The 18,519-nt window shown below is 45.7% G+C and overlaps 1 protein-coding gene across 1 annotated transcript in view; it reads left to right on the top strand.

Annotated features, from left to right (window-relative positions):
* Window positions 1-18,519, top strand: part of SLC7A6OS (solute carrier family 7 member 6 opposite strand) — a 73,035-nt gene that overhangs the window by 32,891 nt on the left and 21,625 nt on the right. The window contains exon 4 of the mRNA XM_086947750.1: window positions 15,186-15,330. Within this exon, the coding sequence (XP_086803876.1) occupies window positions 15,186-15,330 (145 nt within the window). The remainder of the gene's footprint in view (window positions 1-15,185; window positions 15,331-18,519) is intronic.

Below are 18,519 nucleotides of genomic sequence, written 5' to 3' on the forward strand. Positions count from 1 at the left end.
CCCCATTTCCTCTTTGCCTGTCAAGTATATAGTCAGGCGAGAAGAAGATGGTTGAAACCTGTGTGTTCCAATCTGGGGTCCGCAAACTACAGGGAGGCACTGCGTATTCTCACAACGGACACTTCCGTCCCCAGTGTAATCTGTGGGACTGCAAAATATTTGGGATGTGCCTGGTTAATTAGATCCAAGCTCCTTAGGGCGAGCAATCAGTAGATTAGGGAGCTCCAGCAACGTTCCTCAATGTTGCGTTTTTTACTGTATATATATTGTTTTTAAATTCGTTTAACTTTTTAATGGTCTTTTATATCTTTTATACCCTGTTTTCTAACTCCATTGTATGTATGGCCAAGCGATACTCTCTTTTTGATTACATTTTATGTCTTTTTAAAGCGATGAATGAACTGTGTACACTATTATGATACTTGTATCGAATAAAGTCATACAACAACAACAATTTGGCCCATGCAAATCAAGAATATTTCAGAAATAGGACCTCGGATAACAGACAAAAAGTACTAAATGCAAAAACAAAAATGAGGGAATTCTATTATGAATTGGGAGACATGGCAAGTAGGTCATATCTTCAGACAAGCTATGAAGACAGTGAATACTCGGGATGATTGCTTGCCTTGCAAGCAAAGGAAAAGCAAGTCCGAAATAGAATCAAATGTATTCAGGATAAAGTAACAAAAACTCACGTAAAGACTAAGTCATTAATAGGCGAGGTGTTCCTAAGGCATTATAAAGATATTTATCAGGCATCCTACCAGGTCCCCTTAGAAACGAATTTCTACAGGATTTACCAATTCCAACTTTGAGAGATACTTTAAAGAGTTGCTGCTAGCCGAATTTACGAAAGAAGAACTAGATACGGTTATCAGCTCTTTGCCCAACTGTAAAGCTGCTGGAGAGGATGGCATCCCTGCAGATTTTTCAAAAGCATTTTCTACAGTTCTGTTCCCAGAATGTTTAAGGCTAGCAAATTATTTATTGCAACGAGGTGACCCACCTGTATCTTTTCGCATGGCAGTAGTGGTCAGTATTTAAAAAAAAAGATAAAGACAGTGAAAAAGTGAACTCTTATAGGCCAATAAGCCTTTTAAATACTGATTATAAAATTTTTACTAAACGTGTTGCCAATAAGCTAAATAAGATGGTGGGTTCACTCATTGGTATAGATCAGTGCGGTTTTGTAGCGGGGAGACAGCTTTACACTAATTTTTTTTTTTTTACTAGATTTCTTTAATATTAATATGGTTGAGGCACAGATCTGGTTTTTAAATGCCGAAAAAGCATTTGATCTTGTTTCTTGGAACTGTATTTTTACAATTTTAGAAAAGTTTGGCTTCCCAAATGAGTTTATAATTGTATTAGAACGACTATATGAATTCTCAAGCACAAATTTTAATTAATTCTGTTAATATTGGGACATGCCAAATAAATAGAGGTACCCGCCAAGGCTGTCCCCTTTCCATTTGCCCTATTTGTAGAGCCATTAGCAATTGCAATTAGGGAAAAAGAGTTCATACGGTCCTGGTCCAAGGAATGACGAACATAAAATTATATGCTGATGACATTGTTCTTTTTTTGGACCCAAAGATGGATACACTGACAGAAGTTATAAAAGTCTTCACAGACTTCGAAAGAATAGGGGGTTACAAGATAAATAAGACCAAAACAGAAATTATATTATGCGATTGCGGGGTGATCTCTCTCTTATCAGAATTTGGACAGACATACAACACCCTTCCAAAGAGGTATTTAGGGATCTATGTAACTGAGAAAGTAGAAAATCTCTTTCCCCTAAACTATATTCCATTGTCAAAAAAGTGCACTCTCAGTTAATATGATGGAATCAGCTGCCGTTATCAATAATAGGTCGAGTTGCTTTAATTCGGATGTCTATTCTTCCGTTGTTTAATATTTTGTTTAGTGCAGTTCCCTGTGCAATACAGACTTCTTTTTTTAAAGAAATAGACCGTATTTTTTCCTCTTTCCTATGAACAAATAAGGTACCAAGATTGGCACTCAGCACTTTGAATCATCCTGTCGCAGGGGGAGGATTATCTTCACCAAATATCAGAAATTATTATTACGTGACATTTGCACATCATAGTTTTAGATTTTTCTTTTTAGATCCCCAAGAGGCAGATAATTTTTTTATGAAAAAGATCCTAGGGGAACAAAATCTAATAGACCCCACAAGAGTTACCAAGTACCCTAAAAAAGTGTGTTATAAGACTGTTTAAACAAAAATCTCAGCTTTTAGCACACTACGACATTTTAGGAATCCATATTTCAACCAGGCTTTCGAATTTATATACAGGGCAAATAGGTTTGTTAGAGAACAACATTCTAAGACTGGGAAGAAAATGGATATGTCAGATTCAGGATTTCGCTAAAGGGAATTGTTGGAAAACTTGGGCGGAGATCGAAATGAGGCTTCAATATTCAAGTACAATTTTAAAGTGGTCATTTACTAGATTAAAACCCATATTGGAAAAGGTAGATATAGAGACCCTGCGTTATAACAATATTCTCAGTGAAGCCTTTAATTCCCCCACACAGCGGAAGATCAGTAACTGGATTAAAATTTTCGATGATAATAAGTCTTCTTCGTTATACGAAAAAGTTAGGGATAGATGGAAGTAAAGGGAAGGTATTCAGATCCTTAAACCAACCTGGAATAGGCTTAATGAATTTAAGGCTGCTATATTCAAAGGGGCAAACTTTAAACGTATGCAATACTATACGAAATGGTTGATATATAGAACACTGTTGAAACCCGGCCCGTTGGGCAGGTTCACCCCTAGACTTTTTGCTCTTTCCTAGCCTGTTTATGGAACCTGTTGTTGGGCATTTTAGGCCTCTGCGCACTTTTTCACTGTGGTACAGTGTAAAGTGCTTGAGCTCTCTGTATGTGTGGTGAGTGACCTGCCCTCCCATAGGAATGAATGGGGAATATGTATGCCCATGGTAGTTCCTGATGTTTGGGGAGTGCAGGGGCGAGTTTGGTATGTATGAACTCGTGAGAATGAATGCTGCAAAATGATATATGCGGCATGCCTGTGTCTAATCTAGAAGTACTACTTTTGGAAGTTGGCATATTTGTGTAAGTTGGTGCTGGCGTGTGATTGGCTGGTGAGCCTGGCCCAGAGTGCCTGGGCCTGCTTGTGGATTGACTGTCTGGTTTGAGGATGACAGGGGCCCAGGAGGTTGTCTGAAGTCAGCAAATGGATGAAAGGCAGCATCTGCTGCCAGGGAAGTGGGAGGAGATGGCACCTGATAGTGAAGGGCTGTGCCTGCCTAACTACAAAGCTGGCTCCACCTCCCGCTGGGCGACTGTCACCTCTGTCCCTGATACTGAAGGGACTTCCCTGTAACCAGTTCTAGCTGGTTCTCACACTGCCTGCTTCAAAGGACTTCAAAGACTTTTCTGTGTATAAGAAGGGTCTGTGTCCCCTTCCAAAATGTTCTTGTTTCTGACTTGAATCTACCAGGGGCGGGCGCTGCCCAGCCCCTGGATGCCTGGAGGACTTCTGGGGGACCCCTCTGCCTTGCCTGGGCTGATGGGGGGACTTTGCTTTGCCCTGGAAGCCCTGTCCTGTGTGCTGGGACCTTGCTGCTGGAGACTTTGCTTTTGCCAAGGCTTATTATGACCTGGAGAGCGCCTGGAGGACTTGGTTGCTGGACTTTTTGTGCCTCTGGCGCAGGGAGCGCTTCGTGGTGACCTCTGGACCTTTTGTGGGTCCCTAGCGCTGGAGAGCGCTTTTTGCGAGCATTTTACCGCCACGCATTTTGCATGGGGATTGGCAGGTGCCTACCCTGCAATTTTGCACGCATTTTGATTGTTGTTTTGATCGCGAGTGCCCACCTCGCTCATGGCCGTAGTTTTGTTTTCCTCGAGGGAGCCCACTCCTCGGGAAACTCAGCCCCGCCTGCCTGAGCTAGAGACGAGCCGCCGCGCTGCCCGCGGCGACCCGGAAGTGCTTGGCCGGCCAATCACAGCGCGGCCGGCCGGAAGTCCCGCCCCGCAGCCTGGGAGGCGGAGAGAAGAGGAAGCACGGCGGCCGGTGAGCAGGGCCCCCGTGTGCCGAGGGAGCCCTGCAGCGGGAGAGAAGAAGAGGCAGTGCGGCGATGTCCCCGCGAGGCTCCTGGGAAGGAAGAGGAGCCCCACCTTCTGCCCCCGAGGAGTCCCGCGATATGGAGAAGCCCCGCCCGAGGCCCGGTAAGTTAGGGCTGGGCCGGGTGAGACGGGGGCAGTGCTGTTGCTGCTCCGTGAGGAAGCAGATGGAGTTTTGTGGCGTCGGGGCACATTACCGGTGCCCGCCCGCCCCCCCCCCCCCCCCCCCCCCGAAGAGGGCATTGTTGGTGTTGAGCCCTGAGAGAGGCTCGTGGGGGCATTTTGGTCTGTTTGGAGCCCGAGGGGCTCCCTGCCGCATTTCTTTTGCTCGAGTCCCCCGTGAGGGACTCCAACGACCCCCGCAGTTTGAGAGAGCCTGTGTGGCCCAGAGGGGCCATATTTTGTTTAGAGCCTGTTTGGGGACATGTGGTGTCCAGAGCCTGTGTGGCTCCAGCGTGGCGCAGTTTGCGCCTGAGGGCTAGTGAGAGCCTTGCCGCAGTTTTGCATCCCAATTAGTGGGCGGCTGCACCGTTTAGGCGCAATTTCAAGAGAGTCCCTGTGTGGGACAGAGAGGGCACAGTGGTGCCAGGCCTTCACAGCTGCGCAGCACTTAGTGCCAGCTGCTACGTTTAGGCATTTTGTACTTTGAGACTGGCGCTGCATGGCAGCGCACCCTGATATTGAGACTCGGGGCATCTGAGCCCCAACAAGGCCAGTTGGCCTAGGGACTGCCACAGGTAGTGGCTTATGTAGTGTTGGCGCAATGTGATTTCTATGCTTTTTAATAGTTATTGCTAATTTGAGTTTTTGCGCTATTGATTTATTATGCACCTCTGAATGTTTTAGGCATCATGTGTCTTTCTTTCCATGCGCTGCACCTCTGAATGTTTAGTCATCATGTGTCTTCTTGCGCTGCACCCCTGAATGTATTTTATTGCATCATGTGCTTTATTTATTACTCCTCTGAATGTAGGTTATTGCATCATGGGTAATGTGTTCTTTTCCTAGACCCCTAAACGCTGAGTGATACTTAGGTGGTTCTCCTTTTTTTTAGTACAGGTGGTCCTAGTAAGGTCCTGGTTCCTGTTACCAGTGGTTACTGGTTGTTATCTTTGATTATTATTTTATGTTACATTTATTCTTTATTCTAGAAGGTATTTTACATTCTACATTTTATCTAGAAGTGCTATATCTGATTCTGACAGGCGCCCATGTGGCCCTGTCTTGTGTACATAATCCATGTGAATATTGCCCGTGCCAGTTGGCACAATGTATATGTGTGATTTTATCTGATGTGTTTTTACAATACAAAAGTTATTTTTATATTAACCTTGTGTGGAGTCTCTTTTGTGGTGTGCCTAGTATGTTGTTGCTGTTGTGCGCTGGCGCAAATGCTTTACACATTGCCTCCGAGTTTAGCCTTACTGCTTGTGCCAAGCTACCAAGGGGGTGAGCAGGGGTTATCTTGGCGTGTGACTTCCTTGCCCTGACTAGAATGGTGGTTTCTGCCTGGCTTTGGCGTCAGCCTTAGCCTACCAGAAATAGCCAGTTCTAACAAACACCCTCTTTTCTTCATAAAATATACCCGCAAATAGAAGACAAATGCTTTCGCTGTGAAGAGAAAGGTTCCTGGTCACACATCATTTGTGAGTGCCCAAAAATCCAGAGTTTCTGGGAGGAGATCGATAAATATCTCAAACTTACAATCGATCCCCTCATCCTGCTTGACATCCATTGCAGTTCTCGGCTGCTCTCCTGCTAACTCTGCTCACGAGGAAGCGTTGTTTATTGTAGCTTTAAAAGCAATATCTATAATCCTACAACTCTGGAGAAAAGAGAAAGTGCCTACTTTTAATGTGTGGAGGGCAAAATTGTCCAGAATACAAGAATTGGAAAATAAATACGCAATAAGATCAGGAGCAATAAGGAAGTATGAGAAATATTGGAGTGTGTTTTAAATATAGGAAAACATATTGTAGTTGATATAAAGGATAGAACATATGTAGGTACATGTTCGGATCTAGCACTCTGCACTTTACTTTAATGGGATCTCTTTCTGCTCTCTTGATACATTTGGTATAAAGTGATGGGGTATACATGTATGTATATGTTCTGGTTTAGCACTGTGCACTTTGATTATTTTTTTTTGCCATAGGAATATTGTGATTGCACTGCTGAGTATTTGAAAATGAATACCTATCATACTGTAATATCTTGTACTGTAGGTTTAAATCAATTTTCTTTTTCCTCAACATTTTGAAATATGTATTTATATATGATAATATTGTATGCTGTAATGTCTATGAACTCTCAATAAAAAAAATTAAAAACATTTTTTAAAAACCTCTAGAAGAGTGGATAGTTGCAGAAGGCAAATATCCTTCCTTCATGTTTTTCCATTCAACTTGTTTGAGCATAAAGAAATAGTCCTGTGGGTCAGCAGGCCTTCGTCAGGCTGAAAGATCCATGCTTATTTTCGTAACTCACTATTCTAAATTATTCATGTATATATGCGTGGAGAAATAAACATAAAACATGCAACTGACATTTACAGAAAATCTCTGTGAATATGAGCAAAGGCAAGAAACTTTCCTACCGAAGCAGAGATGTTAGTTGAGTATGTCTCTTACCCAGTGTGTGACTGCAGGACGATTTCCAGTGACACATTTATACATTTTAGCCAGTAGGCATTGCTTGTCATTATTAAGCAAAGTCTTGATTCTTTGGACAAAGGTACAACATTTTTCCAGTATAGACAGTGGTTGATCAACAAGTATTGAGGCTAGATCGTCCCTTGCATGAAATAAGGGAGGCACTTCTTTGTCCCACCTTGCTTACCAGAGAAATGGATGACTCCTTCTTTTAGACATGGTGCTGTTATACACAGATTTTCATGTTGAAGTAACAAGTGCTCCAATGAAGGCCACAAACATAAAGGAAAAGCCCCTAAAGGCACAAAAGCACTCCAGGGATCAAGGAATGGGACAAAAGCTAGATACAAACAAACAGGTAGGAGCCAGGTCTGAGCACGTGGAGGTGTCCGCTGCAGCCGAGTGGGCGAGGGGCCTTAAAGAAGATCACAAGGACGGCTATAGGGAGGCTGCTATCAACTGCGGTATTACGCAGTGAACCGGGACGAGACTTTATCGACATCTTGCTTGAGGTGCTTAAATAACTAATGCTGAGTGGTGACTAACAGGGGAGCACATACATTACGGACAATGAGCGGTAAAGGATCGTGCAAGACTCAACAAGGTAAATTGGATAAATATGCGTACAACAAAGAATTTCCCCCACTGACGGACCGCAATGGGCCTGCAGATGAAGCCACGGACGACGCCGGATCACCCAAAGTGACTCTAGAAGATATTAGGGCCGCCCTCCGCAATATACAGACGACGGTGGGGTCTATCTCGGCAGACGTGTCCTTTCTCATGGCGGACTTCCAAAAAATGTCAGCCAGGGTTACGGAAGTGGAACAAACTACTACATCCCTAACAAGAGACACCAACACTCTGCTCAAAAGAGTGTCACAACTGGAGGCTGAGAACAAACGCATAGTGGCTAAACTGGACGACCAGGACGGGCTTTCTCGGCGCAACAATGTAAGAAGGCCGATATTCCAGAATCAGAAGGGAGCCCCGCTATGGATCTATATGTTGAAGAACTGATAAAAACGAGATTGCAACCCAGAGGTCTATCCTCCTTCTTCTCTGTGGAGCGTCGCATAGGGTACCCGGAGGCAGGCCTAAGCCCAGGCCCGACCGGTTCTGGCACGCATATTTAACTTTCGTGACAGGGACACAAACAGCAAGAGTGGCACCACTAATGAGGGTGCAGAATTCTGTAGTGTCCTTATTCCCAGATTATACGGCGGCGGCGTTGGCGCGTCATAGAAGCTTTCTAGAGGTCAAGAAGAAGCTAAGGGCCTGTGAACTGCCGTACTCTATGCTGTTCCCAGCAAAACTCTGCGTGGTTGCGGAGGGAAAGACATGTTTTTTTGAGACGCCGGAGGAAGCACACGACTGGCTAGAGGGATGGCGCAGGGTGGACCCCACGAGGAGGAGAGAGAGAAGATGTCAACGCTCCGGTAGAGACGCCAACTTGGATGACCAAGAGCAACGGGTAGAAGACAACGGACAGCCGCACGAGGAGGTCGCAGAGTGAGGGCGCAGGTGCCGCCTCTGACCCGCTTGTAGACATTGTGGGTACACCACCCACCTGAACTCGCATTGGCTAAAGACTGGAAACGGATATGTCAGCGATTATGGACTCTGGGGCAGGGGAGGAGCGTGGTCTTCCTTGGACTTCCCGCTCCCGCATGTAATGTTTTTGGGATGGGGTATTAAGCACTCTGCTGAGTTGGGGTGGCGGGTAAATCTAAGTCCGCTAGGCAGGGAGGGAGGTGGAAGGGTTGGGAAGGTTGGAATGTTTTTTTTCAGGAATTTGTTCACAGTTTGGATATGGTACACGGTTCGGCAGTACAAGCACGCACTATGGCACACACAATTTACACCTATGAATCAGTAATCCGTTTGCTGAACCCCATTGGTTTTGGCGCTACACGCTATCACAACTAATATAGTGGACAAGGACCCTCTGTGGCTGGTACCACCCCTCACCCTGCATACGTGGAATGTCCGAGGCTTGGGTGACAAAATAAAAAGGGCCTAGTACTACACTGTATTAAGAGGGGAGCACCTATGGTAGTATTGCTTCAAGAGACACACCTTACGGGGAATACCACTAAAGTGATGGACAGATGAGGTTACAGGATGGTGGCACACTCGGAGTTCTCTTCTGGGTCTAGCGGTGTAGGTATAATGGTTCGAAAACAGTTTCCCTTAATGATACATAGAGTCAAAACTGATGAAGCCGGGCGATTTGCGGCTATCATCGGTCAATGGGAGGGGCGACCCCCTTAATATCGTATCAGTCTATGTTCCCCCAGCACTACATGCGGTGGTACTCCCAGATCTCAGTGAATTCCTGCTAGACTTGCCGGAGCGGGGCTTGCTCATCGGTGGGGATTTCAATGCTATCATGGACGACTCCATGGTTAGATATCCAGTGCGAGCGAGTAAAGAGGGAGGGACGAGTTTCAGGGGTTTCCTGGGCGCATTGGGACTTACCGATATATGGAGACGATATCACCCAACAGCACGACAATACACGTATCACTCTAGGGTACAATATAGTTTGACGCAAATAGATTATTTCCTGGGGTTGACTGGCAGCCTTAATAAGATAGAGAGTGTAGAAATTAGACCAAGGGGTATCTCAGATCACTCCCCACTACTTTTGACGTACACTCATCACCACCAGACACGGCGACCTATACATCCGATTTATCCCGGATATTTACAGATTCTCAAGATTAGGAAGGCAATCGTTACAATGTCAAACCACTACTTTCAAGAAAACGCCATATCAGTTGACTCACCGACCATCCTGTGGGAGGCATATAAAACGGTGCTCAGGGGCCAAGCTATAGCATCCATCACAACGCATAAAAGGGAGAAACAGTAAGAGCTGCACACCTTAGAACTAGAACTACACAAAGCGGACATCCAACATGCTGCGGACCCAACTACAGAGGCATCCCACAACCTACATCTCAGACAGCAGCAATACAAGAACCACCTAATGGACTTAACCCAACACAAGATGCTGGTCACACGACATAAGGTGTACAATGTCGGTGATAATGCCGGGAAATTGCTGGCCTGGTTGGACAGGAGGGACCGGGGTAGCAGATGAATAGCGCAGCTCACCTCAGAGGACGGGCAGACGATAACGGACCCACGGGTGATAGTGCTCACATTGGCGCAAAACTTTCGGACAGTTTATGCGTCCACCTCTGACATGACCCTAGAGGAGGCGTTGACTTATGGGCAGGGCATTAATATGCCTAAACTCGCCCGGAGGTGGCGCGTGAACTAGAGGCAGATCTTATCATAAAAGAGCTGCAGGCGGCAATTGGGGCACTACAGTCGGGTAAAGCAGTGGGGCTGACGGGCATACCTATTGAGCTTTATAAAAAGACATCGGGGGGCTATCGCACCAGACCTTCTAATTATGTTCACTGATAGTCTAAAAAAGGGTGAGCTCCCATTGGAGCAGCGCACGGCCACCATAGTGGCTATACCAAAGCCCGCAAAACCGGCTGATCAGTGCACCTCCTATCGCCCTATATCTTTGATTAATGCGGAGGCCAAAATCCTTGCAAAATTATTGGCGAATAGGTTGACACTCCACTTAACGACACTGATACATCCAGATCAGTCTCGCTTTTTGCCCTGCAAATATACGGCCCTCAATTTGAGACGATTACACAAAGTGCTCGCATGGGCAGCCTACTTGCAAGACCCGGCTGTGGTGATATCACTGGATGCGCGAATTGCGTTCGATATGGTCGAAATGGCCTTTTTTATTCGCAGTGCTCCACCATCTTGGTTTTGGCCCAAACTTCTGAGCATGGGTCCGCGTCCTATATACCAACCCAATGGCCCATGTTACCGCCAATGACCACATCTCTGACTAATTCCCCCATACGCGCAGCACGCGTCAAGGCTGCCCACTGTCGCCGCTCCTCTTTGCCCTTGTGCTGGCCACCGTGGATACGGTGGGAACCAATGATAAGGGGACTCAGGTGGACAGAGAGCCGGGAGGATCGAATATCCTTATACGAAGATGATGTTTTGTTGTATCTGACCTCCCCTAGGCGGGCCATACTGTCTCTTCTTAATATGTACAATTTTTGGGAGAGCGTCTCGTTATACCATAACCTGGTCAAAATCGGTTATGTGTGTCCTTTACGGTCCTCCGAATTGCCCACTCAGAATTTCAAAGGGAGTATTTAAATATCTGGGCATATACATTACTGCGGACTCAGCGGATTTCTTTAACAGAAATTTGCAACCGCCTTTAGACCGTCTCAAGAGGGATGTCCGTCATTGGGAAACCCTTCCGCTGACCTTGCTAGGGAAGGCAGCACTCTTTAAAATGATGGCCTTGCCCCAGTTTTTATATGCATTGGAGAACACGCCTTTTCCGGGGTCCCTAAAATACTTTAGGGCTATCGCGGCACAGGTCTCTAGCCTTCTATGGGGTAATAAGCCGGTACGCATAGCGCAGTTCAAGTTAATGCGAGTGTGGTACGATGGAGGGATCGCACTTCCAAATATACAACTTTATTATTGGGCTGTGCAACTGAAGGTAGTTAATCAGGGCTGCACGCTCCGCAGGATGACCCGGCATTCCAGGCAGATAGGGCCATATTAAGCACGAGGGGTATGCTGTTGCCTCTTTATGATAGAAAACTAACACCAGCAATGATCGGACCTCTAAGGCATACAGTGATCCTTTGGCATGCTGCTCAGGCCAAACTGGGATGGCGTGGGGTTCTGACCCAGCTCACCCCCTTGTGGGATACAAAACGTTTGGGTAGGCTTCGTAATACCAAAGGTTTCGACAAATGGGATGATATAGGCATCTCCACGGTGGGCGACCTATGGCACAATGGTGAAATGGTTCAGTTTGAAAGTCTCCAACAGGAGAATGGACTGGGCCTGGGGAAAGGTTCTGATACATACAGATCAGACACGCCCTGATGACAGCACTGCCGTCTGGTACGGAGTTCCCGGAAGCTTCCCCCCTGGAAGATAGACTGCTCACAGAATGTATACAAAAGAAAGCCACTTCCCTCACCTATCGTAAACTGGTAAATAATATGTCGGATCCAACGGGTTCCCTGTGAGACAAATGGTCCCGCGAAGTGGGAGACTTTGAGGCTGAATGGTGGGAGGCGTTGGCCTCTCCGCGGGAGGTGGGCATACCCTCAAGACTACATCGCTCTTACTACACTAGACACACTTTGCATAAGATAGGTAGAACAATGCACCCATTTTGTCTGCGAGGATGTGGAGAGGAGGCCACCTTTTTTTCCATACTGTATGGGACTGCCCTAGAATAATGGAATACTGGAGGCAAGTGATGAGGACAATCTCACAAGCAGAGGGTGTTTCACTTGTACTGGAACCTAGACAATGCTTATTGAATGTGTGGGAACCTAATGATTTAACTCGTCCGGCTCAAGGCTGGGCTACGCTGGGTATTATGATCGCTAAAAAACGCGAGAAAACCTTCGGCCCATCTCGCTGCTACCTTATTTGGCGAAGGTGGCTGAGAAAATAGCTAACAGCCAACTTATGGCCCATTTAGAGTCTAACAATGCCTTCCACAACTCCCAATCAGGGTTCAGGTCAGGTTATTCCACCGAAACCGCCCTTTTGAGAGCGACCGAAACCCTACGGGCAGGTGTGGATGAAGGACAGACTATGGCATTAATAATGCTGGACCTTAGTGCGGCGTTCGACACTGTGGCACACTCCATCCTGCTACAGTGTCTGAACAAAGCCGGGGTCATCCAGGAAGCATTGGGCTGGTTGAAAGCCTTCCTCACCAATCGCTGCTTCCAGGTTCAGAGAGGCGCTTTTCTCTCCGAAAGCATTGCCTTAGAACAGGGGGTACCTCAGGGCTCTGCCCTGAGCCCTACCCTGTTCAACTTATACATGGCCCCTTTGGCTGAAGTTGTTCAATCGTTCGGCATTGAATTAGTCTCATATGCCGACGATACCCAACTTCTCATCTCCCTATCCCAAGCCCCCTCCGTTTCTGCAAACAACTTTAAATCTTGCATGCAGGCTCTGGCAGGTTGGATGACCCAACACTGCCTGAAGCTCAATGGTTCTAAAACAGAGGTTCTGGTAATGGGAGGCAGGGATACGAGCTGGACCAAGGAGTGGTGGCCTTCTTGTCTGGGGCCGTTACCCACCCCCTGTGAAGCGGCCAAGAATCTGGGGATTTGGGTTGACCCCAAGCTCTCCTATGACTGTCACGTGAACAGAGTGGTCGGAAAATGCTATGGGGTCATGAAGTCCCTGAACCGCACCCTTGATCTCCTTCCTCTCGAAGCCAGGCGCACTATGACACAAGCTCTAGTGACCTCTAGAATAGATTATGGGAATGTGCTTCTGCTGGGAACAACGCAAAACAACATCAGGAGACTTCAAGTCCTCCAAAACACAGCAGCACGTTTAGTCCTCAGACTTCCCAAAAGAGCACCATCCAAACCTGCTCTAGACACCCTCCACTGGCTACCTATAAAAAAAAGAGTTCTCTTTAAAGCACTCCTAATGTGCTATAAGATCATTTCCCAAAAAGCTCCTTCTTACATGAATGATCTAGCTATTCCCTATGAGCCCAATAGAACTCTTCGCTCTGGGGGAACTGGCTTGCTCAAAATTCCCCGTTTCAGGAAAGCCAGAATGGGTGGTCGCTCCTTCCGGGTTATGGCCGCCAGGGAATGGAACGCTCTCCCTATGGGGATCAGACTAGCGGACTCGGAGACCACCTTCAGGAAAAGCTTAAAAACCCATCTGTTTTCCCTGTAATACCCTACATTGGTCTTTGACTTTGTTCTCCACAGCGCGGGGACACGCCGCGATGGCGTCACCAGGCGCTTTACAAGCTCCTTTGTTGTTGTTGTTGTCTAAGCGGAACATTAGCCAGAAATCGGGTGTGTTGGAGGCTCCTACCTTGGCTGCATGGGGGAGAGACATGGATACTGCCATGATTGCAGAGAAAACAGTGTTTATTAATCGGGGGTGCTCCAAAAAAATGGAGGAAAATCAGGGGGAATTGGAATAAATTTAGGGGTGACATCTGTGATCCACCGCCCAAACAAGAAGATGAGGACTCTGATTTGGAATAAAAGGGTGAAGGGACTGGGCCTCCGATGGGACTCCGATTGCAATGGTGTACAAATACAGCGATATGTAATTGTGATTTTGAGTGTGCGTATCTGTGCTGAAAAAAGGAATGCTTTCAATATGATCTGTACCAAACCTGTTTGTTTATGGCTAATGACAATCGAATATAAAACATTTTTTGAAAAAAGTTACCAGAAGCATTTGAGACACACAATACTATTCTTAAATAGGAAGAAAGCGATTATCTACAGGACGTGTGGGGCCATGATGGATTGGGAGAGGTTTAATTGCAGTATAATTAAGGGAGGCAATCTTGGCAGATATAAGATTAAGGTGTCCGCTCACCTCCTCATAGGGAATCATTGACAGAGTACAGCACCTACTGATAGCACATGGCACAAGGCTGTTCAGAATTACTTGTCTGACTTTTACCCTGAGAAATGGAATACAGGTGATGGAGGTAATGATAGATCGTTACTTAATCATTCAGTTAGGACGTGGAAAAGAAAACTGATCTTGTTGGTGAACCGCCGTGAGCACATGCCAATACCCTGCCCTAAAATGATGTGCTGGCACATAAAAAGAAGTCCTCTTCGAGTGTAGCTCTCTTGAGCAGTGGAAAGGACTGCATTGGTTGCAGCCTAAATAAGGGATAGAAACAGCTGGCCACAAATCACCAGGGAGACTTGCTTAGTCTAGCTGTGTTCTCCTGAAAATAAGTGTACCACAAGGCTTCAGTTTGCCAACTGCTCGCCTACCTGGTTTAGAAGGTAATTTCTTTTTAGGATTTTGGTGGTTGATTATGGGGCTTAAAGCCATCGATCCAAGCTAGTGAATAACCTCATTGGTTAAGGCGGAAGACCATTCTCCTCCTCCTACTAAAAGGAAATTTGAAATGACTACTGAGACGTAAAATGGACGAGGAGAGGTAATGGAACTTGAGCTTTTATAGTGGCCACCTGTTACCCAAAAGGTATTATTAAAATACTCCTGCCTAGACATATATATGACCACATGCAACTACACAGTTTGGCAGCATTGTGTTTTTATTTGAAATGTATCCTAATAAAAATGTTGAATTAGTTTTGTTTTAGCTTTATCGAATTTCTTTTCACAAATTGTAATGCGAACCGTATCAGAAATGATCTTAGTAGTTATATTTTTTTAAACTTTTGTTATAAGGCTTCCACTTGCCTCCTGCTACATATTCATTTTTTTACTTAAACCTTGGTTGTTGTTTTTCTTGATCAGCAGTCCTACTAAAGCATGTGCTTTTCTGAGACCTACAGGTAGAAGCTGAAGATGGTGAACCTGACGAAATCTTCGAGGATGATGATGATGAAAACGAGGAGAATAACTGGCGCAATGAATATCCTGATGAAGATGAGTTTCACGATGATGAAGAAAACAGTGACTGGGAAGCGACACATGGAGGTATTTAATTGCATAAAAGCTGAGTGGAAGTCTGTTGAAATGAATTACTCTGGCAGCTGGCATTGTTCATGACACTATCTGGTATATGCTTATCATCTGATTTAGCAAACACCCTAAATTAAACTCGGATCTCTTTACTGGAGTTGAGTGGATGAAATGTTTCAGCACTCCGTCTATCATCTTGTTGTGTTTTCTATGTTCGCTCTATGTGGCCAAAGGTATGCCCAGACATGGGTCCCTTGCTCGCTGTGCTACTGGAATCAAGCAATCCTGGCTGATGAGGGGTGATATCTCGAAACCGAACCAGGATGCTTGTTTCCGGTCCAGGGAGGACCTGGCTTGGCAGTTCGGGATGGACTGTTTCTAACGGAAACAAGCACACTGAAATATATATGATCTATCCTGCCTGTAAAGTACTTTAATGGGCGGAATCACCCACCATGATAACTGCGCTCAAAATGAGTCAAACAATGAGCCCAGAACACTGCAATAACTGCACACGCGACAAAGGTAAATACGTATATATTTGACAAATGATTGTGCAATGAACACACACGTATTAAACTATGAAAAAACGAAAATATATATTCTCATATTTGTTATAGTTATGAAATATCAGGGGATTGAATATTGCGTGATCACTTCAATAAATATTTCTATATACAGTAAAAAGGAAACAAAATATAAGAAAAGGACCCCAAGACAAAGATTAAGAATATCAGCATCTCTGATCACCAACGTCCGCACATACCGCATTCATATACCATTCGGTTAACAAATTCTAAAAACAACAGAAGATACATAAAGATCTGGGAAGACCAGACCGCTATAATATACAAACAGAAGCCTTAAATCGTGGTGTCTGCTTCTATAGGAATAAATCAAGCTCGTTATCTTTGGAGAATGCCTGTTGTCAAATATAGTTTTACTGGATGTCACAATGACAAGGATGCACTCCTACCTCGGATGACGTGTCTGATGACCCCCATGGTATGTGACTGAGATCCAGAAATTCTCTGCCCAACCACCTATTCTTTGTTTTCTGCCCCATACTCAAGGTCAGACAATATGAAAAGGACACCTGGAAGTCCCTCCCCTTCACGATTGACCCGGAACTTGGAGACAGAGGATCCTGACGGGGATTGGCATGACAGGAAAACTAAATGGAACGAGGTCTCTTTAAATATGAAATCCAGGCCGATGGAGAGCGTGATTTAGTGGAAGACTGAGAAGACACTGGCGCGACCCAACGGAGAAAGACCAAGACTCTTTCTACAAGACCCAGAGCGGTGGAGAAATCAAGAGCCTGATGGGTCCCCGAACAACACAGAACCCAGGGAGGACCGTCCTTGGTGGAACCGGAGGGTATAGAGAAGCCAGGAGGCTACCGTCACCATGAATCTCCCCACCACGCTCCTAGAGGAGCATGGCTATCTCAGGCTGGCTATCTTAGTTATAGGCTTGTCTCCTGGGTGGTCACAGGAGGGGGGGGGGGGGGGGGGGAAGAGATGGAGCACTAAGCTATCCATGCACCGATGGCAAGGGTGTTTGTAGAGCTGTTGGTAAACAACTCATTATTTGTTTGGCCTGAGTGTGCCATTGGTTTTCTTTCTCCTTATGTGTTGACCCCTGCAAACCTATTGATATTAAACGTTAATTACCCTCCACGAGAGCAAAATACGCCTAAGAAGGGGTATGTACATGCTGACGGAAGCACTTTCCAATATGAAGCCATGGGTGTAGAGCTCCCACAACCGATACCCCAATATGTTACGTACTTTAATACAGAATCTGACCTGAGCCTTTCTTCTTCTTTTGAGGGGAATACTTCGGAATGTTGGTTCCGACTTCCAACCAACATAACAAGGGAGGAACGGAAGGCCTCGGATGTTAGGAGCCAAACCTATTCTTAAAACAAGGTTGCTAAAATGAAAGATATAAATCAGGCTTCCCAAGTAGTGTCCTTGCACAGCCTAGCCACATTAAGCGCTCCACCCATATCCTCCCCTCGCTCCATTATAGCGATCAGCCCACACAATACCAACTCTTCCACACCTCCTGATGGGGCTGAGTCACACCCATAGAATCACCAAACCAATCTGCGCCCACACATCACTGCTACACCAAGGGGCACTCACAGAGTTACACAGCAACGAAAATATCTCTACCAGCCCAACTTTACCATTTTAGATACTTTTATCTTACGATCCAATTGTCTCTTTCCAACAAGTTTTTGATCTTTACACCTCAACACCACAAGCCTAAAACCATCTCCATCCAGACCCCCCCCTCATCAACTCTCTCAGTCAGACCAGCACCATTCCAACAACACAATCTAGAGCAACTCCCGACCTCCCGGCCCTCTGTCCCAAATCACGACCACCTGTTCCCACGCCTCAATACAATCCAGACTTGACTAAATTACACAAGCCCTACATCAACTCAAGTCTAACCTTATCCTTGCGCACAACCTTGACCTATTATTCCTAACCAAAACAAGTCTAAATGATCCCTCTGCACCAATCATTGACATATTAGTCCCACCTAGCTATGACATTATATGATCAGACAGACCTAACAGACCAGGTGGAGGCATTGCCTGCATACACTGCAATAACCTTGCGGTGAATCAGTTACAAACCATCCTATCCTTTTGTGATTACCTATGCTTAAACATTGCGAGTAACAAAAGACCACTATGCAAATTGCACATGATCTACCATCCAACAGGTGACAATCTCTCATTCCTCGATCAAATTATGGAATCATCACTACCTACGTTGGGCAACACTGCACCTAGATCTTCCTTGGAGATTTCAACTTTCATTGGATCAACCCGAATTACCCCTCAATTAACAGCTTAAAAATCTTCCTAGCAGACCTCAACCTGAACCAAATCTGTGACAGCCCTACGCACAACTTGGGTGCTACCTTGGATCTAGTCATTGCTAAGACAAACTCTAACTTGAATCTATCATCCCATGTGACTGGACAAACCACCACTGCATCACCTTCCTCATCACTGAATCAGTAAGGACACATAAACCTCAACTTAAAAAACCCAGGCACTGGAAAAGGAACACTTGTTGCATAAACCTTAATGATCTGACATCCCTGAGCAATAACATCTTGTCTCCTCCGGTGGACATATCAGATGTCCGTGACCTTAGAAACCACTACTACAACTCC

Source organism: Lissotriton vulgaris, chromosome 12 (assembly GCF_964263255.1).
Source record: "Lissotriton vulgaris chromosome 12, aLisVul1.2, whole genome shotgun sequence".
NCBI classification, from domain to species: Eukaryota; Metazoa; Chordata; class Amphibia; order Caudata; family Salamandridae; genus Lissotriton; species Lissotriton vulgaris.